This window comes from Stigmatopora nigra, chromosome 5, assembly GCF_051989575.1.
Source record: "Stigmatopora nigra isolate UIUO_SnigA chromosome 5, RoL_Snig_1.1, whole genome shotgun sequence".
Lineage (NCBI taxonomy): Eukaryota > Metazoa > Chordata > Actinopteri > Syngnathiformes > Syngnathidae > Stigmatopora > Stigmatopora nigra.
This window is the reverse complement of record NC_135512.1, coordinates 17,165,376-17,190,117: the sequence shown is the minus strand read 5'-3', so window position 1 is coordinate 17,190,117 and position 24,742 is coordinate 17,165,376. Positions and strand designations below refer to the sequence as shown.

General features: G+C 39.5%; 1 protein-coding gene across 1 annotated transcript in view; it reads left to right on the top strand.

The window, feature by feature from the left end:
• kifap3a (kinesin-associated protein 3a) overlaps positions 1 to 24,742 on the top strand; it is an 86,160-nt gene that overhangs the window by 32,035 nt on the left and 29,383 nt on the right. The window contains exons 10-13 of the mRNA XM_077716305.1: positions 6,213 to 6,375; positions 10,101 to 10,201; positions 14,394 to 14,502; positions 19,066 to 19,178. Of these exons, the coding sequence (XP_077572431.1) occupies positions 6,213 to 6,375; positions 10,101 to 10,201; positions 14,394 to 14,502; positions 19,066 to 19,178 (486 nt within the window). The remainder of the gene's footprint in view (positions 1 to 6,212; positions 6,376 to 10,100; positions 10,202 to 14,393; positions 14,503 to 19,065; positions 19,179 to 24,742) is intronic.

Genomic DNA, 24,742 nt, shown 5'->3' with positions numbered 1-24,742 from the left:
TTTTCTAGGTTCTATTGTGACCTCTTGGATGAATCATGATTGCACTCTGGCAGTAATTTTAGCTGGCCGACCACTCAGGGGAAGATTTGCCACTGTTGCCAGTCCTCTTCTACTTCTTGAATTTCTATGGATTGTTGCATGAGGCTTGGATCTTGTAGCCTACTTAACTTTGTCTGATTCTATTTAAGGTGTGGGTGTAGCCATTGAAATTGAACTAAGATTTCTCACAATTGTGATTTGTCGTTGTAGTGGAAAAATGCACAACACACTACTTTAGCAAGACCTACTTTATTGAAAAACTCAGCATCTTTTAAAGCTTGAGCATAGTACAGTGAAGGACATCCGCCGTCCTTCGCAATCGCATATGATATCTTGGCACAGTACAGTGAGAAAGTGAAGGACATCTGCCCTCCTTCTTCATCGTTTTGGCAATGTCTGTCTTTAAGGCCATGGCGAACCTGGCTCATGAACACATTGCTATCTGCCACAGGTGTTACCTAGACTAACAGACGCCTCAATATTCCACAATAGTCCCCCCTTTGTACTTTTTAACTACAAACACAATATTTCAGATCCCACAGTTCAGTTCTTTGGACCTCCGGTGCAGGTCGATTCTGACGAATGATGATTCCGCTTTTAATACCGCCCAAAGGATTATTGTGCCTCTATCAGAACGACACCTGGAGTCCCCCTTCGTCCTGAAGTGGTGGCTGGTCACGCCGCATGTTGGAGTTGGATGTTCGCTCCACCACAGCATCCTGGATAGATCCTCTTTGTTTAGACTTCCAGGAGTAAAGTTTATCAACAAAGGTCAGAATTTAGGAGTCCAGTCTGTTCTTGCTCCTCTTTATTTCTACTAACTAAGGCTATCAGGAGTAAAGCATTTACTTTGTTGCAACTAGTATTGATACTAATATAGATGAGCAGAGCTAGATCAATAGTTTGGGGCAAAGAGTACCATCCTCTGGATGCAAGTTTAATAATGGGTTATTTGGGAGTAAATAGACATGGTTCAAATGAATTAGTCAAGAGCCAGTACAAAGATAATACTTGCTTTTTAATATTAAACACATTTTCAATAAGCTGCCATTCTAAAATTTATTTAATTAAAAAGAAAATGCAAATTCACAAATGGTGTTTTTAGTAAAGCTGTAAAAAACGTACAAATTATGAACAAAAATTAGAATCATGCAGACAATCATATTACTATACATTGGGAGCCATCTCGAAATTTACTGCCACCCGTTGGACGTATTTATAAATACAAGTACGTAGTGCAATGTGCTGGCCTTAATTTTTATTCAATATTCTTATATATGTACACACACGGTCTTGCTACGTGAGAAAAAAATCACTAGAACACTAGAAGACTTACTAAAATATAGACTAGAGGGCTTAGAGAACAATACCTGAAAATGCTAGTGAACACACCTACTTCTAGTGATGTGTGCCAATAAACAATATTTTAATGTTCAATAATTTCCCATTATTTTAGGAAATATATATTTAAACACACTAAATCACACTTAAATCACACTAAACACTGGCTCACCACAAGGCTGTGTACTGAGTCCTCTCCTGTACTCCCTGTACACATACGACTGCACACCAGCCCACCAGTCAAACTCTATCATCAAATTCGCCGATGACACCACTGTGATCGGACTCATCTCAGGCGGGGATGAGCCAGCTTACAGAGACGAGGTCGACAAACTGTCTTCTTGGTGCTCGGCGAACAATCTCACACTGAGTACCACAAAGACTAAAGAAATAATCTTGGACTTTCGCAAGCGCAGCACAGACCTGGCCCCACTCCTCATTAACGGAGTATGTGTAGACAGGGTCCAATCGTTCAAATTCCTGGGAGTCCACGTCACGGATAGGCTCTCCTGGTCCACAAACACCACAGTGTTAGTGAAGAAGGCCCAGAAACGACTCCACTTCCTCAGGGTACTGAGAAGGGACAAGTTGGACACCAAGCTTCTGGCAACCTTCTACAGAGCCACTGTGGAGAGCATCCTGACTTACGGCATCACAGTGTGGTATACCGGAAGCACGGCAGCAGACAAAAAAGCCATACAGAGAGTGATAAACACTGCCCAGAAGATCGTCGGCTGCTCTCTGCCATCGCTAGAAGACATTGCCAACCCCCGATACCTCAGAAGAGCCGGGTCCATTGTTGGAGACCCATACCACCCTGGACACGGCCTGTTCCAGTTGCTTCCATCTGGCAGACGCTACAGGTCCTACAAAGCACGGACAAACAGGCTCAAGGACAGCTTCTTCCCAACAGCCATCAGGACTCTGAACCTGCAGCAACACGTGACGTGACGACTACACATATCCCTACTATGAAATTAAGTCAAGTCGAATTGAAGTAACAGGAAGGTCGTTTGGTGCAGATCTACCTTCCACAGGATGACTGAGGGAGGGTAAGTAAGAAAGACTGAGAGGTAAGTGATCCATCTTATTCTTGTTGGCATCGGTGAGGCAACTTGTAGTCGCCGGAAAATGGCGCTCAAGGCGGAGAGCTAACAAGTATGAATATGTCATAAATAAATGTCATAAATGTGTCTGGCCTGGGAAGACGAACTTGTGGAGAAGCACTATACAATTTCGTCATACGCTGCTGAGGGTATGATGACTACTAGGCTTTTTGTCAAGTCAATGATGACGACAATGCCTATGTCTGATTTTCATTTTTTCATTAAAATGATTTGCCGAGAACCTTAATTCAAAGATTAATATCAATATTTTCTATGCTGGTGTAAATTACTGTATCTACTGTTTTAGCTACTTTTTTTCTTCTGTCATTATAATACTTACTGTTATAACTACTTTGTTTGGCTGTGAATAAATGCCCTTGTTATTCTAAATGAATGTTGTTATCTGTAACTTGTTATTCTAAATGAATGTTGTTATCTGTAACTTGTTATTCTAAATGAATGTTGTTATCTGTAACTTGTTATTCTAAATGAATGTTGTTATCTGTAACTTTTTATTCTAAATGAATATTGTTATCTGTAATGGGGCGTATATGGCCCGAGGGCCTAAGTTGAAAAACATGTACACACACACACGATCGGGGGCGGGGCGAGCACGTCGGCACAACGTCCTTCGCCTGGCTAGTCGGTCGGCTAATTAGTCGTTCGGCTAATTCTACGTTCGGCCTGATGCCCCCTCGGCGAGTTGCCCCTTGCCCAGACGTCAGTCGGCTAAACGTCTTTAGGCAGGTAGACCGTGTGACGCGGGGGATAAGACAACGCCCACAAAATGTCAAAGTAGTAACAAAAACAGCCTTTGAGATCACCACAAAGGAGGCCAATTCGTCACACTTGCTGGAGGCCTTATCCCACCAGTCTGTCCAGGTGGACAATTCTACTCCAGAATGCCTCTTTATTCTGGTTCTGGGTCTGCAGGCCTTCATCAGCTCTGGTTAGGGACCCATTGGTGATGTGTTGTTGGGAATAAAGATGCAACATTGATCTCCAAACATTGCACACATGCCCCCTTGCTCCGCCAGAAGCATATCAACCACTTTTCTGTCCTGGAAAGTCATGAGACTGGTGGAGCTATTTCTTCATTGCTACAAATCCCTGCTCTGTATAATTTCCAGGTTTTTGAACATTGTAATGGATGTTGTTTATCCTATCCATATTTTATTTGGAGTAACCCAAAGGAAAATAGACTGCCAAACTGCTTCAATTTGTTCAGCCAACCCATACTCATCTCGTATGCCTCTTGGGATGCAAATTGCATCAATGTAAGTCGGGGCGCTATGCCTTGATGAGGCTCAACGCCGTGGAGAGAGGCCAGCCGCCGCACTGACATTCTAAGTCTCCAATTGTATTTCCTTGACTGTAGATGGAAAAACATACTGGTAAGACCAGTGAAACCAAAGCACATGGTCCTGTTTCTTTTTGACAGCAGTTATATAATTCATTTGCACCACATCACTACCATAGGTAAAAACGTGCAATCAGTGGCAGTTTGACTTGGAACATGGGAACACCATGTCTCATTTACCATACCCAGATTCAGACTGCCCTGTAAGATTAAAAACTGGTAAATTTACCAAAGGCATTTTCAGCACGGCAACGGGCTCGTAACATAAACAAATTTTAATGAACTCTGGTTACGATGAAGACAAACTCAAAAATACATTTAATCTAACTTTGCACTAAGCTTAATTCTAATTTTGTTTTGAAATTTGATACCTTCTTCGTTGGCTATATTTGCCCCGCCTCCACCCTGTCTTTCAGATTTACCTATTGAGGGTTGTTTGCTTTTGTATTTGCTTCAAAATAAAGTAAAACAATCAAACTTCAACTTAGTCCCCGAAAACCTGTCATTATAAAACATTTAATAATCGGACATAGGCCCTGTCGTCGTCCTCAACAACAAAAAGCCTACTTGTCATCACACCCAGAATCTGCGCATGACGAAATTTGTAATACACCAAACTGGAGAGCATAAAGCCGCTGCGTCAGTGCGCACCGCCATCTCGCCACCTTGACTTCTAAAAATCATTACCAACATGATTTAAACAGAAAACAATACCTTAATATTTATGGTCAAATTGTTATAACTCATTAACAAAATATTTGCCGTACACCATATAGCTATAGCTAATTCTAAATTAAACCTGAACAGAAAGCATTTCAAATCTCAAAATGTCACCACTTTCTACAATAGGTAAGTCCAATTCAGCATAATAAAAACGACTCTTTACATTAGAAAAAAAATGGTTTCATCTTTGGTGATTCATGAATTAAATTTAGCTATGGTTGATATTCCATGGTATTGATGAAACATGAGGGATACTCTCTGATCATTCTAATTAATCTCATCTAATTTTTTGAACCGCTAAATCCTCATTATGGTCACGGGGCTGAAGACTGTCCCAGCTGACTCGGGGCCAGAGGCAGGGGACACCCTGAATTGGTGGCCAGCCAATCGCAGGGCACAAGGAGACAGACAACCTTGTACATCACATCCAGGGGGAATTTAGAGTGTCCAATCAGCCTTTCAGGCATGTTTTTGGAATGTGGGAGGAAACCAGGGTACCCGGAGGACAACTCGACACAGTGAGTACGGAACTGGAATCAAACTGTCGACCCCAGAACTGTGAGGACAAGGAGCTAACCACTCGGTCGCCACTCTTTATGTAGTAGTGGAAAAGAAAAGGCCAGTGGCCGTAGCTCTGTTCAATCTTATTTGTTTTTCCTGTTTTACAGACTTATCTTTTTTTAATTTCATTTTAATATTTCTTAATACATTCATTGTTACTTTACGTTGTACTTTATTCTTTTTACTTTAATGTTTTTACAACTTTCTTTGTTCTGTTAGCCAGGCTTCTTTCTGCTACTTCTTTTCTGGAACCATTCAGCCATGCCTACGTTGTCATACACATGGGACTAGCTGTTACAGTACGCAACACATCAATACCACTGGAAATTTGGAGCTGAACAAAAGTGCAGGGAGAAGACGCAACGCTTCAAACCAACCATTCCATCGTGGGATAAGATGGAAGAGCTGTCGGCGCTTACCAGGCCGGAAACGGAGTCGATGGCTTTACTCTGCTACCGTTGTCTTCAGCTCCAGACTACTGAGGAGCTGTGTGGATAAGCTTGGAAGAGTGGCTCTGCATATTCTCTACCTCGGTCCCAGTCTGCAGAAGTTCCCCATCTTGTGGAAGACTTCCTGTGTGGTTCCAGTTTTATCCAACTTTACAACGTCTTTTTCTTGAGTCTATCCGTTTTTGCTACCGCAATCTAGATGGCGCCGTTCAAGTGGCAGCCAGTGGCGGTTGCTCCATCCACTCTTGTTCGGTTTGTGGTTTTGCTGCTGTTCTGTCTTAATGATTTGATTTGGTGATTCGTACTTTGTGCTTTTGCTATGTTGTTCTGCGGCCTTTACGACTGTACTGTCTAACTTGTAACTATTTATTTTTTATGCATGCCCCCCCCCCTTTTTGCTATTGTCACAATGAAATTTCCCGAATACGGGATGAAGAAAGTTATCCAATCCAATTTTCCCCCAATATTTCCAAGGAAAATATTTTAAACCTATTGTGAAAGGTCTAGTTAATTTATTGTTCCAAATTTGGTTGATGAGCTTATCTTTTATCGATGGATTTATGTTGTTTTTGCGTTAAGCTATAGTTTTTAAAAATTTACAGAACTATATTTGTTCATTTCTGGTGTTTATAGGCTGAAGTGTTTGCAGTTGAGAAGCTGGCACTATTGGTACCATGTGATCATGAAGACTTACTAAGCACTACATTACGCCTACTGCTCAACCTTTCATTCGACACTGTTCTGCGCAGCCAAATGGTCCAGGCTGGACTCATTTCCAAACTGTCTTCACTGCTCGGTAAGCTTCATTAAATCCCTAAATTCACTCATTCATTTTTATTTTTTTACCTATCACTTCAATTGACTGTTTCCAAGCAACAAAGATATGACGCCAAAGAGAACAAGAAGCCTGTAAAAAGCTGACACAAGCGAGAATATAAAACGAGTAAATGTGAACATTGTAAGCGTAGAGTTCTACATATCACAGGAACGGTGAACATTGTAAAAATAAATTCTACATTTCACATGTCTTTCTTTGCTTCAGTCTTGAGATTAATTTTATTTTGGTTTGAATTTGCAAAGTTTTGTTTGAATAGTTTTGTTAAAATGGGATTGGCGAGTAAATTGGTTCGGAACAAACAATGGGATAAAAACTCAAAACAATATCAATTTCAAAACAAAAAATGAAGGATAAAGTACACTGTTTATGGGACAACATTGAAGAGATGCCATTTGAATGTAAGCACTACTGAAACAAACATTTCCCATTGAAATGAACCAGAAACAAATTAATTCGTTCCAACCCTCTGAAAAAACACCCAAAACAGAATATTGGATTGGAAAAACGTATTTATCCTAATTCGCCATCTATTAATAAAGTAACAAATAATTAGTGGTTTAATAGCACTAAAATGTGTTTTATATTATTAAATTTAGACAGATTTAGCGGAGGGAAGAGAGACGGACAGGAAGAGGGGTGGGGTCTTTTTGCACGGCAACAAGCTTGTAACATAAAAAAAAATTAAATGAACTTGGATTATGATGCAGACACTCAAAATATGTTTAATCTAACCTTACACGAAACTTAATTGTAATTTTGTTTAAAATTTTGATACATTTCTTCTCCCGGGTTTGCTCTATTTGCCCCGTCTCCACCCTGGCTTTCAGACGTGACCTATCGAAGGTTTTTTGCTTGTGTCTTCCCTTCAAAATATTCTGAAAATGATGCACACAAATGTCTTCACAATAGGATAACGCACGTCCACTTGCCAACGAGAAGTAGTGTATACTCCTCTCGTATTAGCGATCCCCTCAGCCACCAAACACCGAAAAAATGCAACGCTCCGCCCAGTGCTCGTAGAGACCTTACACAAGGGAGTTGCGACCAGCGAGACTTTACCCAAGGGAATTGCGGGGAGATAGACGGTGCCCATGATGTTCTTATGAGCAGTCTCTCGCATCAGCTGTATGCTCTTATATCAAAATTTGTCGTCTATCTCAAGACAAATATTTGCCTGAAATTTTACTCGTATCTCAAATTCTTTGTATGTCAGTGCACTCATACGTCAAGATACTATTGTAATTTGAAATAAAACCGTGACAGTCTCAAATAGACAAAATGACAAGCGTGGCCGGACGGCCCGGTGGTGTGAGTGGTTAGCGTGTCGGCCTCGCAGCTCTCGGGTCCTGAGTTAAATCCAGGTATTGTGGGGTCGGATCCCCCCCGCAAAAAGTGAAAATCCACGAAGTAGGGTCACCTCTTTTAAAAATAAATAAAAAAATAAGTATATTTTTGTTTAATATTATATTCAGTGCTGCGTCCTAACAGCAAGAGTGGCTTCTGGTTACGAGTTTATACGTGGATTTGGACATTTTTATGAACTTTATTAAAACATTTAAAAATTATTCAGTGCTGAGTCCTAGTAGTAAGCGAAAGATGGGGATTGCTTCCGCTTGCGAGATTCAGTGTGGATTTTCACATTTCTATGAATTTAAAAAATGATTAAAAAATAAAACATATTTAAAAATGAGCTGCCTCGTGGTGTGGTGTCGAGGTTCACTCGCCTGACTTCTTTGCGGGCAGACGCGGGCTTGACTCTCGCGGGGGATTGTATGATTGGGAGTGCAGATGGTCGTTTCTCTCTCAGAGGGCCCGACGACTGACTGGCATACAGTCTAGGGCAGGGGTGTCAAACCGATTCCGCCGAGGGCCGCAGTGGGTCCTGGTCTTTGTTCCAACCGATCCAGTGCCGACATTTGAACAAATCAGGTGTCTTCTAAAATAAGTAACACCTATCCTTAATTAACAGTTTACACTTGCAAAAGGTATCCTCTTGTTCAGTTGGAATGAAAACCTGCACCCACTGCGTCCCCTTGAGGACCGGTTTGACACCCTTGGTCTAGGGCAGTGCTTCTCAAATAGTGGGGCGCGCCCCCCTGGGGGGGGGGGGGGGGGGGTTGTGGTGCGATACCTGGGGGGGCGCGTGTAACCCTGGGGAACAGGATTTTATTTGGCCGTACGAGTATAGAGTGTAATTGCGCATCCACTACAGTAGCTGGCAGTAGCGCTTTCATTTATTTTTTATTTCAGGCATTGATGCACTTAAAATCTTTTCTGTTGCAGACTTAAAACAAGACTTAATAAAGTTATTCTTTGTAAGTTTGACTATATTTCTTTCTTTTTTTCCTTTTCTTTAATGTTAATAAGGATAAAATGTTGTACTTATAACAATTTTATAAAATGATTTTATTTATAGTCACGGTGGGAAGTGTGGGGGGGCGCGAATAGTTTTCTTCTTGCTCGGAGGGGCCTAACAGAAAATAATTGAGAAGCACTGGTCTAGGGCAAGGGTGTCAAACTCGGGTTGGTTTGCGGGCCACATTAACGTCAAATCGATATCATGTTGGCCAGACCATTTTAGATATATTTTTTGAAAATCGGATTAAAAGAACTAGATCAAAACCTCCCAAATCTTTTCATAGATCTAGAACAATGTTTATTTGAACTTTTTTTCCTTAGTAGGGGAAAAGGCCTTTTCAAAGTTATGTTATATATTAAAGTGGAAAACAGAAAATATTTTAGATATTTATTTTTAGATGAAATGCTTTTTGAACTTGGATTAAAAATTGCAATTGATGATTTAATAAAGGGAAAACCAGGAAACAATTTTCATCTATGTTCTTTAATTTGAATTTGATCCTAAACGAGAAAGTCGGGACTCATGATTTACTTTCTGAATGAATCAATAAAAAAAAAAATGAAAAATAAAAATAAAAAATCCCAAGAAAAAAAATCTGCGATGTTGTGAAATTGTGGTAACCAAAGCGCGAAGAAAAAAGGTTTCACTGTATATCTTTGATTTGTCCAATAAACCCTGTCTAAAAGGGGGCCCGGTGGATGAGTGGTTAGCACATCGGCTTCACAGTGGAGGACCTGGGTTCAAATCCAGGTCGTCAGTCCACCTGTGTAGCGTTTGCATGTTCTCTTCAAGCCTGTGTGGGTTTTCTCCGGATACTCTGATTTCCACCCACATTCCAAAGACATGCATGGTAGGCTGATAAAACACTCTAAATTGCCCCTAAGGGATGGGTGTGAGTGCGCGTGGTTGTCCATCTCTTTGTGCCCTGCGATCGATCGGCTTCTAGGTAATGAGTGAATGCTTGTTTGTTGCCTTGTGCCCTGCGATTGGTTGGCCACCAATTCAGGGTGTTCCTCGCTTCTGGCCTGAAGTCAGCTGGGATTGGCTGCAGCACCCCCTGTGAGCCATGTGAGGATAAAGCAGTTCAGAGATGAGACTTTGTCTTAATTCTAAACTGTTAATCTGCTGTTAATCAGTTTTTTGATATCTAGAATGAAGTTGCTCAAAAAAAAAAAAACCCACCCAATGGTCAATAAATTAGGGTTCCCAAACGTTTTCATACTTGTATAGCTGTCATATCTGCCAAGTACCCCGTAATATACAATATGATATGTTGTACCTCAAAATTGTTCATCCATTTATAAATAATTGATATTTTTTGTAGTGGATGATGGCCAAAAGCAGCTCAGCATGTGCATTTTGTACCACATCAGCATGGAGGACCGATTTAAGCCGATGTTTGCCAACACAAACTGTATACCACAGGTAAGGCTGATAAATTCCTGACAACACAAATACACGTTTTCGCAAGTCATGAGAACAAGGAAAATTTCCACTTCAGCGTATAAACTTCCTATGGGTCCATGAAATCCATCAAAATGACGGTCATATTTTCTTGGTGTAAACCAGTGGTCTCAAACCGGTTCCACATAAGGCCGGAGTGGGTCCTGGTTTTTGTTCCAATCGATCCAGTGCCGACATTTTAACCAAGCTTGGTGTCTTTAAAATTAACTGATTGCACTTGCAAAAGGTATCCTTGTTGAGTTGGAATGAAAACCTGCACCCACTGCGGCCCTTTGAGGACCGGTTTGAGACCACTGGTGTAAAGGTTATAGAATTTTGCATACAGTCCCTCTGACATGCCTAAAAATGTTAGGTCATAAAAATGTTGGGCCCTAGGTGTAATGGTATTTGGCTCGCGGGGCAATTTCAAACTAATAATAGAGCTTGCCCAATGGAATTGCACGGCGGCAGCGCTGTAATGCCATAATCACCGCTTACACTACAAATCCCATGATTTTCTGTTGTTGTTTTGGCTCATCAAACAACACAAAAGAGGGAGACACGCCCCCTGCTCTGTGTCAATAGCTTCTATGGTAGCGATATTGGATGTATTTTTGAAAACTACAATTTCTGAGATATTGCATGAATCAAAAACATTATTAGGGTCAATATCATAAGATAATATTCCTGTCTTTATAAATGCAAAATATCAAATTATTCAATTGGAAAAAATAAACAAGTCTATCTTGATGAGAACCTGATGCTTTCTAATTTGAGAAATTACAATTTTCTTACCAGAAGTTAAGATGTGGCAGCCATATTGCTTCTAATCTGAAAATATCTAAATTCTTTCGATGGATCACATTACTCCTATACTTATTACTTTCGAACAAAAAAATAAAACGAAAAAAAAGTCAAAGTGTAGGTTTGTTTTATTTCAAAATCAAGGCTACTCGCGTCTGGCCAGTCAGAGAACATTTACCGTATTTTCATGACTATATGGCACCGCATCTAAAGGCGCAGTGTCAGTAACGAGTGCTATTTCTGTATTTAACACACACAGGACTTACCGCTTTTAAAGGCGCAGCCAGGCATGGAAAAACATACCAGCTTAAACATACGGACACACGCTAAAAACACGTTTTCAAAAAGGCAACGGAAGCAAAACTGAGTTTGGTTTTACTTTATATAGCCATTTTACAATGTACTCACGTCATCAATACCCACAAATCCATCAAAGTCCTAATTTTCTGTGTACCACCCTTAGTGAAGCTGTGTTGCGCGACGGTTTTAAAGCGTCTGTTGTTAGTGCTTTTAACAACACTGCAAGCAGACATGTTCGTCCAGGCGGCCACAATCCATTCGCAAATAGTGGCGTAACTAGCCCGGCGCTTTAGTTAAGCCTCTGGGAATGACGGCAACCTCAGAGTTCATTTTCTTGACTTGGTTTTTTATCGCTGCTTCGGGGGGCCTTATAAACCAAACCGAAATTGTTTTGCAATAAACATGCCTACACTATACCGACGCCCCCCTACTTACGAACGAGTTAAGTTCCGAGCGCTTGTTTATAAGTTGAATTTGTTGGTAAGTGTATTCAGTGCTATATTTTGTATTATAATTTATGTTTAAGGCCTCTATAAGTATATTGACGGTTTATATAAGTGCATTTGTATGTTTAAGGCTTATATAAGTAACCAGCCTTGGTTTGTACTGAAAAAAAACATTTAATAAAATGGAGAGAATACATACAGTACTACAGGGGTAGGGAACCTATGGCTCGGGAGCCATATATGGCTCTTTCCATGGGTGCATATGGCTCTCCACTAACCTGAGAGGTAAAATATGCAAATCACTGGTGAGAGAACTGAGTCCCAAACGCACCAATAGTGGAGACACTGTTGTTGACCTACCTCTAGCACCACTTTAATCATAATTTTGTTTTTCATTACTCTTCCGCATGCATAATCTCATTGATACTGATTGATTAGCAACAGCATAACAATGTTGTCAAAATAAGACTTTCTGTACTTTCAAAGTGGTAAAATGACAAAAAGAATCAAACACTTTCATATTATATATATTTTTACTTTTCAATTCTGAGAATGGATCTCAAGAAATAACTTTATAAAATGTGAATTGTTTATGGCTCTCTGTGTCAAAAAGGTTCCAGACAGCTGCAGTACTGTATACATACATCAGAGAGATAGAGAGAGATTTACTAGAAACTGGCCGAAAGAAGCTATGTAATGACGATTGCAGTGTTGTTCTTTTTTTATCATAAATGCGGTAGCACTGTATGGCATCATTCAATTGATTTGAAACCTTTGTGCAACGTTCAATATTTGGGTCCTCCTGCTCGATCTTTCTGATTATAAATGGTACTGACGGTCGAACGATTCAAGTTGTATTCCCGTGCAACGCTCACCACTTTCTTACACGCATCAAGCTTCTTTATTATTGCCACTTTCGTTTCATATGAAATGGCTTGCCTCTTCCTTGCACCTCGTTCACTAGAAGCCTTACACTTTTCACCAACCATATTGAATAATGGATGCACAAGATATTTAATGATAAAAATGAAAAAGGTTTTGCGCACTGGAGACACGTCACGCACTTACGCAACTTACACAACTTATGCAACTTATGCAACTTATGCAACTTATGCAACTTATGCAACTTATGCAACTTATGCAACTTATCTAACTTATGCAACTTGCGCACCTTACGCACTGCACCGAACTGGTCAGAAGAAGGTGGATGCTAGGTGAGCTCTCACAGCGCCAGGCGTCGCTATTAGTGGCGAAAAGAAGCACTACTTGGAAAAAGGCGTGCAATACAAAATTGAACTTTTGAACATTTTTCGACAAACGCAATTTGCAGACACGTTCGTTTGTACCGTTGTTCGTAACTTGAATGTTCGTAAGTAGGGGAGTGTCTGTATACGGGTACTTTGAAGGAGCGTGCCTTTAGCGTCTGACCCCACCCAGATCCACCTTCTCTTTATATAAGAAGCGTGTCGGCAAGAAGTGTTCCCAGTCAGGCTTCAGAGCTTAGACTCGGCACTCCGCATTATAAGGCATCTATTTTGGAGAAAACTTAAGACTTTTTAGTGCGCCTTATATTCGTGAAAATACAGTAACTAGTTTTAAATGGCAGCACCCTAGCTACAATGGCCGCTCCCACCCAAGGCAAGATGTCGGTGCCCCGAGTGAGCAGTGATGGGAATGGGGAAATTTTTCATGTTTTATGCAAGATAAATAGGTTTTGTTGTTTTCTTGAATTTCAATCATAGAAGTCAAAATAATTTTTGGTTAGCGTTTTATCTGTTAATCTTTTCTCTATATTGAAATAAATGACTGTATCGGCCGCATTGTTTAGTGTCATGGCATCATGACTTTATTTGTCAACTTGCTGATTCTTGCATGTCGACTTTTTATGCACGTATCACCCGTACCCTCAGTCATTATGTTTTTGTCCGACAAAAGCGGCTCATATGCGAGTAAATACGGTAGTAACTGCACACCTTCTGCAAAACCTAGAAACTTCATTTCACTGATTTCTGATCCAAACAACCAATGCATTTAAAGAAAAATCTTGACGATCAGGGGTGCCAAATCTTTCTCACCTGACTGTAGTATGTTCATTCATTCATTGAACTACTTCGTCCTCATTAGGGTCACGGGGGAGCTGGAGCCTATCCCAGCTGATTCCGGGCCAAAGGCTGGGGACAACACCTTGAATTGGTGGCTTGCCGATAGCTGGGCACAAAGAGATGGACAACCACGCATGCTCATACTCATACCTTAGGGGCAATTTAGAGTGTCCAATCAGCCTAGCATCTATACTTCTGGAATGTGGGAGGAAACTGGAGAAACCGGAGGAAACCCACACAGCCCTGGGGAGAACATGCAAACTCCACACGGGGGGGGAGACCTGGATTTGAACCCAGGACCCCAGAGCTGTGAGGCTGACGCGCTAACCGCTCAACCACTCAGACGGCCACTGTGGCATGTTGTGGGAGTAAATTCCAAATATCAGCAAATAATATTTTGAGGTAGCGTCTTTACATTCAACCCACATGACTCTTGTGAGACTCACATAATGCATGAATATTTAAAATAATGCTCATCATTATCAACTTCCCTCAAGTTTTTGCACTTTTTTTGATGAACAGCTCATGAAGATGATTTATGACTTCGGTGACCTCAAGATGGATTTTGAACTTATCTCGTTATGCATCAACTTGGCTGCTAATAAGACAAATGCCAAAGTGATGTGTGAAGGTATGACTTCATTACTGTGATTACTGTAATTATTAATGAATTTAACAAATGTCCTGTATTGATTGAACTGAAAATAAATTTTCTAAAGTCTAAAACGCAGGTGTTAATCCAATTCCATAAAAGGGCAAGTGGGTGTAGGTTTTCCTACCAACTGAAACAGCACGGACTGTTTGACCAAAGATGTTCCTGCTGAAACAAGCAAGCAGCACCGATTGCAATCAACTGGATGAAGTGGTAAAAAATCTGATTGATGAAAAGATGTCATCTTTATCGGTTCACCAACTTTGATACCTACGGTTTACTTCATAGGAGCCAGTTGATTTCTAATTAACAGGTTATGATGAACAGTACTGTGATTCTTCACGGCTTTACTCCATCGCAGATTATTTCGAAAAAAAATATGTTAATAAAAATCCACACTGAAACTCGCAACTTGCTGCCACTAGAAAAATGAAAAGAGATATTCATTAAATGTTACAGCTTTAACCAGATCAAAAGACTAATATAATAATATCTAAATATACAGTCTTCCCTCGATTATCGGGATTTCACCTATCGCGAAAGGATAAAAAGCCATCCAACCATCAATTAGCCGTTTACGAAGCTCTATTTTTGGATAAGTGCAACGGCATAAGCCCACTGCCCGGACTTAAATGGAATCTCAATGTCCACCTTGCTCTGCATCAATGTCTCACCATCTTCGCCGGCCAAAGTGCTCTGTTTTCGGACAATACGCCATTCGCCGTAACGTCACCCAGGGCTTGTATTCCACCACGCCCCAAAAAAACCTTCGCTGATGCTCTCTGCCATCCAATTCGCCGAACATGTTTTATTTTCAAATACTATACGCAAGAAAATACAGTATTTGAAAATAAAACATGCTCGGCAAATATACACCGTATACACTCGCTAAAAAAATAACTGAATCTAGGGTCTGGCTTATATGCGCACGAGACTTGCCATGAACAAAACTGCAAGGCGCTTAAAATGAAACGCCACAATGCAAGACAATGCGGCCAATATGGTCATTTCAAAATAAAGAAAAAATAAACAGATATAACGCCAAACAAAATTTATTTTGACATCTACGAACAGAATTTAACAAAAAAATAATAACTCACTTGTGCACGCCATTGCTTGCTCAGGGTGCCACCATCTTACCTAGGGATGGCAAACTAGAGCGCTTTGACTTCCTGGTTGTACTGCTCACGTGACTTCCTTTTTGAATTTGTCTACGTGTGGTCAACAACACCCGTTATGAATGTGAAATTTGTACTCCCTATTAAAACCATGAATACGGAGCTGAAAATTATGAATCAGGGATTTTTATAAAGAAATTGTGAATTTCAACAATTTTAAGGGTACAGCTTTAACGCGGAGATGGCTAAATTGTGAGAAAATATGGTAACGTTGCTCGGGGCTCGCACATCTCCAAAAAAACCAAAATCCCCCTTTGCTGGTGCTCTTTGCCGCCCAATTCGCCAAAGTGAGATTTATTTTTAAATAAGCAACATGGCATAAGGTCGCAACGGGCTCGCATTTCCGATAAAAAAATCACCCTCACACGGACTCCCGTCCGCTCGGAAAGCTCTATTTTGAGATATTAACGACGGTCAATTGAGTGACTTCGACCTTCTTCTGTCTTTCGGTGGCCACTTGGAAGTCTAAAAGTTTGTGGAAGTTCGGTTGAGAATGGAGTGGCTTTTCACATTTTTAAAAACCTTTTTTTCCGTTAAAAAAAATCTGCGATGTAGTGAACCCGCAAAAGTTAAAGCTGCTAAGTGAAAAAGGATCACAGCACGTGTGTGTGTGTGTATGTGCGTGCATCTGTGTTACAGATAAGAATGAGCCGAAAAAAGCCGGCCCGACCCGTCCGGGCCCGCGGGTATTAATTTTCGGCCTGGCCCAAGCAATTAACTTGATTTGCAGCGCCAAGCCTGAAGCAAACCCGAAATTTCATATTTTATTTGTGAGAACTCGGAACTCCCGACCCGACCACGCCCGCGGGTATTAATTTTCGGCCTGGCCTGGCCCAAGCAATTAACTTGATTTGCAGGGCCAAACCTGAAGGAAACCTGAAATTTCATATTTTATTTGTGAGGACTCAGGACTCCCGATCCAAGTCGGGAGGAGGAGTGGTGATTTATGATAACAGAATAAAGCCTGTCTTTTGTAACGTGGGAGGGTGTTAAAGGTAAGATTGGGCCGAAAAAATCTGGCCCGACCAGGTCCGCGGCTATTCATTTTCGGGCCGGCCCAAGCAATTAACTTGATTTGCAGGGCCGAGCCTGAAGCAAACCCAAAATATCAGATTTTATTTGTGATAACTAGGGACTCCTGACCCAAGTCGGGAGGAGGAGTGGTGATTTATGATAACAGAATAAAGTGTTGTGTAACGTAAACATGACTGTATAAACATTTACATGGTTTATATAATAATATTGATGTTTGACGATTTCAACTGTTTAAATGCATGCTCAGTGTCTTGGTGCCAGTCTTTTTGCTTTCATATGAGAGCAAAGCGCCACATCAACTACATTCACCGAAGCCAACGCAAGTTTCTCTAGCATATTCAATAATCGATTTGAAGCTGTAGGAAAATTCACTGTTACCCGGTGTGTGCTTCTCTTTTAATTTCTCCTGTTTATCCTTAGCCTCTTGTTGCATTCACGTGAAGTGCGCAGAGCATGATCTGGCTCTGCAGCTCCGCCTCCAATTGCAATTACCTACTTTACCGCATCTTCTGTTTTATCAAAAATTCCAAATATTTATTTTATAACAAGTCTTTTTTAGTTTAGTATCCACACATCGTTTTAGGATACATTTTTCATAAACATTTATTTCTTTAAAAAAAAAGTCAGTGAGAGAGACCCCACATCGGCCCGTCCCGAACCCGAAGTAATGATTGACATTTTAGCCCGAATTTCGGATTGGGTTGGGTTGGGTTGGGTCGGGCACGGGCTCATGATCTTACCTATAATGTGTGTATAGTGATGACAAAATTAAAGGAGCACTTTAAAGAAACACATTAGATACATCAGATCTAAATTGTTAATTCAATGGTTATGATGATGAGTGCTGAGTACTCTGCACCTCACAGTCAACATGAATCGGACATCTACCGCCATCAATGGCAGCCGATGGGTTAAATGATTGCTGAGTACTCTGCACCTCACAGTCAACACGAATCGGACGTCTACCGCCGTCAATGGCAGCCGATGGGTTAAATGAGTGCTTTATAAGGGTTAAAAATTATATAATTCAGTGTATCAGAAGCTTACGTGGAATTTCTGATCCAACCACTTTAACAGAGGTGTTGGGACATGACAATAATAGTATGAATATACTATATATATATATATATATGTATATATATATACATATATATATACATATATATATACATATATATATATATATATACATATATATATACATATATATATATATATACATATATATATACATATATATATACATATATATATACATATATATATACACATACATCATACATCATACATAAATGTCATAAATGTGTCTGGCCTGGGAAGACGAACTTATGGAGAAGCACTATACAATTTCGTCATTTGTCTATATCTCTATATCTCTATCTCTCTATCTCTCTATCTCTATCTATCTCTCTATCTCTCTATCTCTCTATCTCTCTATCTCTATCTATCTCTCTATCTCTCTATCTCTCTATCTCTCTATCTCTCTATCTCTCTATCTCTCTATCTCTCTATCTCTCTATCTCTCTATCTCTCTCTCTATCTCTCTATCTCTCTATCTCTCTATCTCTCTATCTCTCTATCTCTCTATCTCTCTATCTCTCTATCTCTCTATCTCTCTATCTCTCTATCTCTCTATCTCTCTATCTCTCTATCTCTCTATCTCTCTATCTCTCTATCTCTCTATCTCTCTATCTCTCTATCTCTTTATCTCTCTATCTCTCTATCTCTCTATCTCTCTATCTCTCTATCTCTCTATCTCTCTATCTCTCTATCTCTCTATCTCTCTATCTCTCTATCTCTCTATCTCTCTATATCTCTATATCTCTATATCTCTATATCTCTATATCTCTATATCTATATATCTTAGATTGTGCAATATTTTAGAATTACATTGCCCGGATGTGACTTTCTAGATTAATTATTTATGTTTTTACTGGGAAACATGCACTTTGTGGAGTAGCATCCCTAATTTCGTTTTACGCAGCTGTTGTATAATGACAATAAAGGCTTTTGACTTTTGACTTGACTTTGACTATTGATTGTGTCACCAAACATCAATAACTGTTTGTTCAAATATCTGGAACTAACAGTTGTCTCTTGCTATGCACAAGCATTTTGCATTCCATACACTAATGTTTCTTGAGGATTTGGGCCCTTTCATTTTGCCTTTTGAGGTTTTCTTCTCGCTTTATATGTTAATGTATCAGTTCCGTAACATGTAATTTACATGCATGGAATAAGTGATGCATTCTCAGAAATGTTGATTTTGATTCTATACTTAATGGTTGCATATCTTTCCGCTATTATTTGTATATTTTTTTCCTCTTAGGTATTGGTTTAAAGATGCTGATGAAACGGTCAGTGAAACTGAAAGACGTTCTGGTGATGAAGATGATCAGGAATATTTCCCAGCACAATGGTACTACCAAAAGCCTTTTCTTGGTAAGTATTGAAGTTCAGTGTAAAAAAATATTATTCAACTCAAGGAAGTCCAAAGTTTTTTTTAGAGGGGCACGTATCGAAACATCAAATGATCCTAATTATCTTCTGTATCCAACATAAAGAGTTCGGCGTCCAACATGCTGGCTTGTGATTTCAGCTTTAACAAAAGCTCAAACTGCATTTGTCACCGACACTTGAGCCCAGGCATTCCCCAATCCATTGGTGCTTGCTAGTCTTTGTTTGTAACTGTTTACCACCCAACATCCATCACTACCAAACCGTTACCAACGCTGCTTTTCCTGCCCGCTCTTTTATGTATGATCCGTAACTTGAGTAGTCCATCTTCCAAGCTTTCACACACATCCTGTTGTCATTCACGTCAGGTCGTTCTTCTCTATATGGTGTTATTTCTTTGAATGTGGGGAGTCTTTTTATGTTGTTAAAAGAGAAGACGAGAACACGAAAGTCAACTGCCTCACCACCCGTTCTGGAATATTCTCAGACTTTTACTTCAGTCTTAGAACTGCAAATTTTTATCCTGCACTTTGATAATTTTTATTCACTTCACTTAATTTTATTGTAAATAAACCTTTTTATGACATCTTATGTGTGCACTTGATGGTAAAGCTTTAAATCTCATTGTACTTCTATAATGACAAAGAAGGCATTGAATTCAATGTTTTCAATGGATTTACCGTAATGCTTTGAGAACCCCGGCGGTCTAATTTAGGGTCTGCTCATTTGACCGTGAGAAAAGGAACGTCCGCTTAAGTAACGGGTCGGCTCGAAATGGAACCAGTCAGTCAAGCAGTTAGGGTCATAGAAAATTTGGAATTTAGTAAACATATACAAGGCGCAACGACTGATTAGACATAGCCTCCATTTTATAGAAAATGTTATCCTTTTAAGTGCACCCTGTAGGGTTGAAAATGTTTTTTTTTTTTACCAACACAGTCCTTTAAAAAAATTGTGCAAGAATGCGTGGATCAGAAGTGCTAAGTCTTGTTGGTTTCTAGTACTCCACCTACTAGAACACAAGTTGCACTTGTAGCAATAATAAATATTAAAAATGTGGATGGGTCACATTGGAATCTTATTACAGTGGTACCTCAAGATACGAGCTTAATTTGTTCTGGGACTGAGCTCGTATGTCGATTTACTCGTAACTTAAATGAACGTTTCACATAGAAATAAACTAAAGACAAATTAATTCGTTCCAACCCTCTGAAAAACACATCAAAAACAGGATAATGGATTGGAAAAACATTTTTATTTTTTCTGATTTGCCATCTAATAACAAATAACTAGTGGTTTAATAACACTAAATTGTGTTTAATGGTACTAAAATTAGAAATGATTTCACAGAGGTGAGAAAGAGATGGACAGAGGGGATGGGAGACTTTTTGCACGGCAACGCGCTCGTAACATAACATAAACAAATGTAAATTAAATTGGATTGCGATGCGGACACTCAAAAATAAGTTTAGACTAAACTTAATTCTAAGTTTCAAAGGCAGGAAAGAGAGAGAGATGGACAGAGGGAGGGAGGCGGAGAACATAATGTAAAGGACCAAATTCAAGATTTAATTTACATGTAATTCAATTTTATTTAGTTACACTCTTTCACGGTGTCTTAACGTCATTGAGATGATTTCTTGTTTTAAATTTTTTTACCTTCTCCTGGTTTGGCCCTATTTGCCACACCTCCACCCTGACTTTCAAATGCAACCTATCAATGGTTGTTTCCTTTTGTCCCTTCAAATTGTTCCCCAAATTATGCACACAAATGTCCTAACAATAGGATAACACACGACCACTTGCCAACTTGCCCGAGAAGTAGTACTCCTCTCGTTTTAGTGAACAAGTTCTGCCATTCGCACTGACTAACGGGAAAAAACAGAGACAAAATGCAACGCTCTGGCCAGTGCTCTCAGAGAGATTACACGAGGGAGTTGTGACCAGAAAGACAGTGCCGATGATTTTCTTATGAGTAGCCTCTCGCGTGCGCTGTATGCTGGAGAAGTGGGACAACTCAATTATATAACTCCTGTCAAAAAGAAAAAGGACTATATGCTTTGGTTTCATTGTTTTTACCAGTGTCTGTTTTAGAGTGGAGGAGATACAATTGGTGGCCTGGAGATCCGGTGCAGCAGCTGGCCTCTTTAAAAACACTCCATGTGTCACCCAGTCCTCGCTTCAGTCCCAGGGAAATTATGCCAATCATAAACCAATTATTTTATCTAAACCAGCCGGGTACAATTTACCTAATTATTCAGATGAGTTCCATTTCTGCATTGTTAATTTAATTTATGATATAATTAACAACCAAATAACTCTCATTACCTAAGATATAATTTGCAAATCACCTCATTTTAAGTTTACTTAAGATAGGAGCTATTTCCTATAGCTCTCTGCTACCACATTAAAAATCTACAATAATAAAATTGGAGGAATCAACATTTGACTAGGCATTTCCTAATTACAATTTTCAATGTTTAATAAAAGGACCCACTAATTTTAAGCAATATGCCATGATATTGTAAATTTTCCCATCCCCTTTTTTTCTTTAAACAGCCAATCTCCTGTTAAAGTATTTTGAACAATCCAACCATTCAAAAACAGTATTAATATTCTTTTATCTACCAAAAGCTAATTTTATTTAGTTAAGAGCCATTTGAAATCCACAAATTGGTAAAAAGAAATGGCTATTTCGCTCTGTTCCAAATTCCAAAGCTTTTACCAAATCAATCTTTACCAAACAGATTTTCCATCAACTTAAAATATGTTTTTGTTTAAAACCCAAATTAATGAATGAGAATGTAATCGCATAACTCTGCATTTCTTGCAGACCATGTTTTGCTCTTATGATGAAATGTTCAAACAGAAGCGCGCCCTTAGCCGCTAACTGTGGCGTTCACGCGTTCTGCAAAAGCAGCATTCTTATCTTTGTTTAGGAATGCCGCACAGCGAGGTCTCAAATGAATTGAAATGTCGCCACTTTTTTCTGTGCATAACACATTTCTAGAGAAGACTATAATTAATAAGCTAAATAAATTCCTCTTCCGATATCCAACTATAGCACAATATTTTGCCAAGACCCCATAATAAAAACATGCTGCAAGCACAACTGTCATAGCAAACACCATTTTTTCCCTCAAGTTTGCTTCAGCACCCCAAGCCCAATTATTATAATGTCTTCACGGAAGGGGTCCGAAAAAAAGTTTGTCGCTTGTGAGCGCGCATATTGAATGACTGCATACCGTTAAATCGGTCGCCCCGCTGCCTACGTTTCATCCCAATCTAATCAGCAGCCGCAGTAACAGAGCGCTTCCCCCAGAGTCGACGCATTATTTGGCAAGTGTAGAGTATGATAAAAAAGCGTAGGTGACAATCCCTGCAAAATATTTATTTTGCCGTTTTGTATATATTTTTTCGGCTTTTAAACACCATATTCCCAATTTTCCACAAACCCAGCATGCAGCATTTTTGAAAACTCCATTTCTGTTTAACCTCCTAATCTCCAATCTCTTGGCTAACATCACTATGCTCTCGCCACTTATCTCAGTAAATATTTTCCCTATTTTTTACATGTCAATAATGATGACAAAGCCTAAGTCTGATTTTAATTTTATTTTAAAACAGCATGTTTTGCCTTTGCCCGCCTTATTTCGCCATTAAAAACAATAATTAGTATCTGTGGAACAACCCGTCTCACTTTTATCTCCATTCATATATCATATTTATATTATTTCTATGCATTAGTGTGTATATTGTCCTGCAGGTTTTATATTTGATGAATTTTAAGCTCTTTTTTTCCTTTTTTTTTAAAGTAGCAGAGAATATTCCGTTCAATCTAACCAGTTCAATGAACAAAAAACAAGCTAGACATATACAGTCTGACCTTTTATATGTTGCAATGGTATGCTTAATTGTCACCAGGATTGTCTCTGTTCACCGTTGCTTTCTCTTGATTAGCCATTTTTACCGCGCTGGACTGCAGCGCGAATTGCTTTGTTGGACCCATGCCAGAGCAAGTGGGCTAGTACTCGTGCGGGCCTATAACGCCAGGCCCTCGGATCTTCAGAGGAAAGCCGAACAATCTTCTTCCCTTTTCCCGATTGCAGTCACCATGCAAAATCTTTCATCAGCCTCACCTCCATCCGTCGAATGCACGTTTTTCATTTTACTGGGAGACAAACGTTTTTCGCTTCCTCGCAGGAGAAGTTTTTCACTTCCTTTGCAAAGTAAACGTTTTTCACTTTAGCTTCCCCTAATGTTATTGTTGGGTTTATTCTGTATTACTATTATAAATATAGTTGTATTAAGTCATTTCTTTGTTAAATCATTCTCTTATTATTCTCAAAGTGTTGCGAGGTCACGAATAACCGCCAGTCATCTTTAACCTGGACTGCCTGTTCCAGGATGTTTATACAAACAATTCACCCAATCTGAGTCTTCGAGATTCGGTGGTCCCTTTTCTAACGCCAGGGCTATTCGGCCAATAACAAGAATGTTGTTTCTGTTATTTACAACATAGCGACTATACCTCGTGACGCACTTCGGGTTTTTCTTACTGTAATTATTATATGATTCTTAGGTCAAGGAAGGCATAATTGTTCTAATCTAAATGTTGTTAGGTCTAGTCTCCTGTTTTTGTGATTGGTAAAATACTTTGATTGTTATTGTAGTTCCAGATGTTGTTTTTACTCATACGTGATGAAATGATCAACAACTCTGTAAATTGTTTTGATTCATGGCAATAAGAGTCGTACGAAAATGTCTATTCGATGAGACGTTCGGAAGTTGTAGGAGAAACTCTGGCTTGCTGAATCTCCCCTCTGAGGTTTTATCCGTGATCCATTCTATTTAATTAAATGTCAATAATTGAATAAGATGTCTGCCTGCAGTTATTGATAATTACGAACAAGGGTAATTATTAATGAACCTAACAGTTATTCTCCTGGTCAGAATTAAACCACGCATCGACTGATCTATCACAGGAGTGATGTTTTTATTTCCTCCAAACATCAAATAACAACAACACCGTGAAAAAGTGAAATGATACAAATAATACAGAATAACATTGTTATTTACAACAAAAGGTACAACAAAGGAATATTTTAGGAAGAATAGACAACAACTACAATTTTTCTTACTATGTGCACCTTCTGACTGGACAATTAGAACCTGCTAAGGCCCTAACAAATTGTTGGACACATCTTATTTCAAGTGCACTACAAGTCTATCAGAGAACATCCTTCACAACAGCCCTTTGTGGAGGTCACATGACCACTCTTTCATGTCCTGTCTTCCTGACCACTCTCCTGTCCTGACGTCATTTCCAAACTCAAAATTGCACATCACGGTTTACATTATGATAGATATAAAAAGAAAAGGAACAAAATACACTACTCATTAGATTGTATGAATATAATACACAAAAATATCAATGGAACACAAATTGGCACAACCCACCAGGGACAGCTACAACATGATCAGGAAGCAAATATCTGATAGAATTGAAAGGCGGGTGATAGGTTCATAAATAATTACCCTTCCGATAT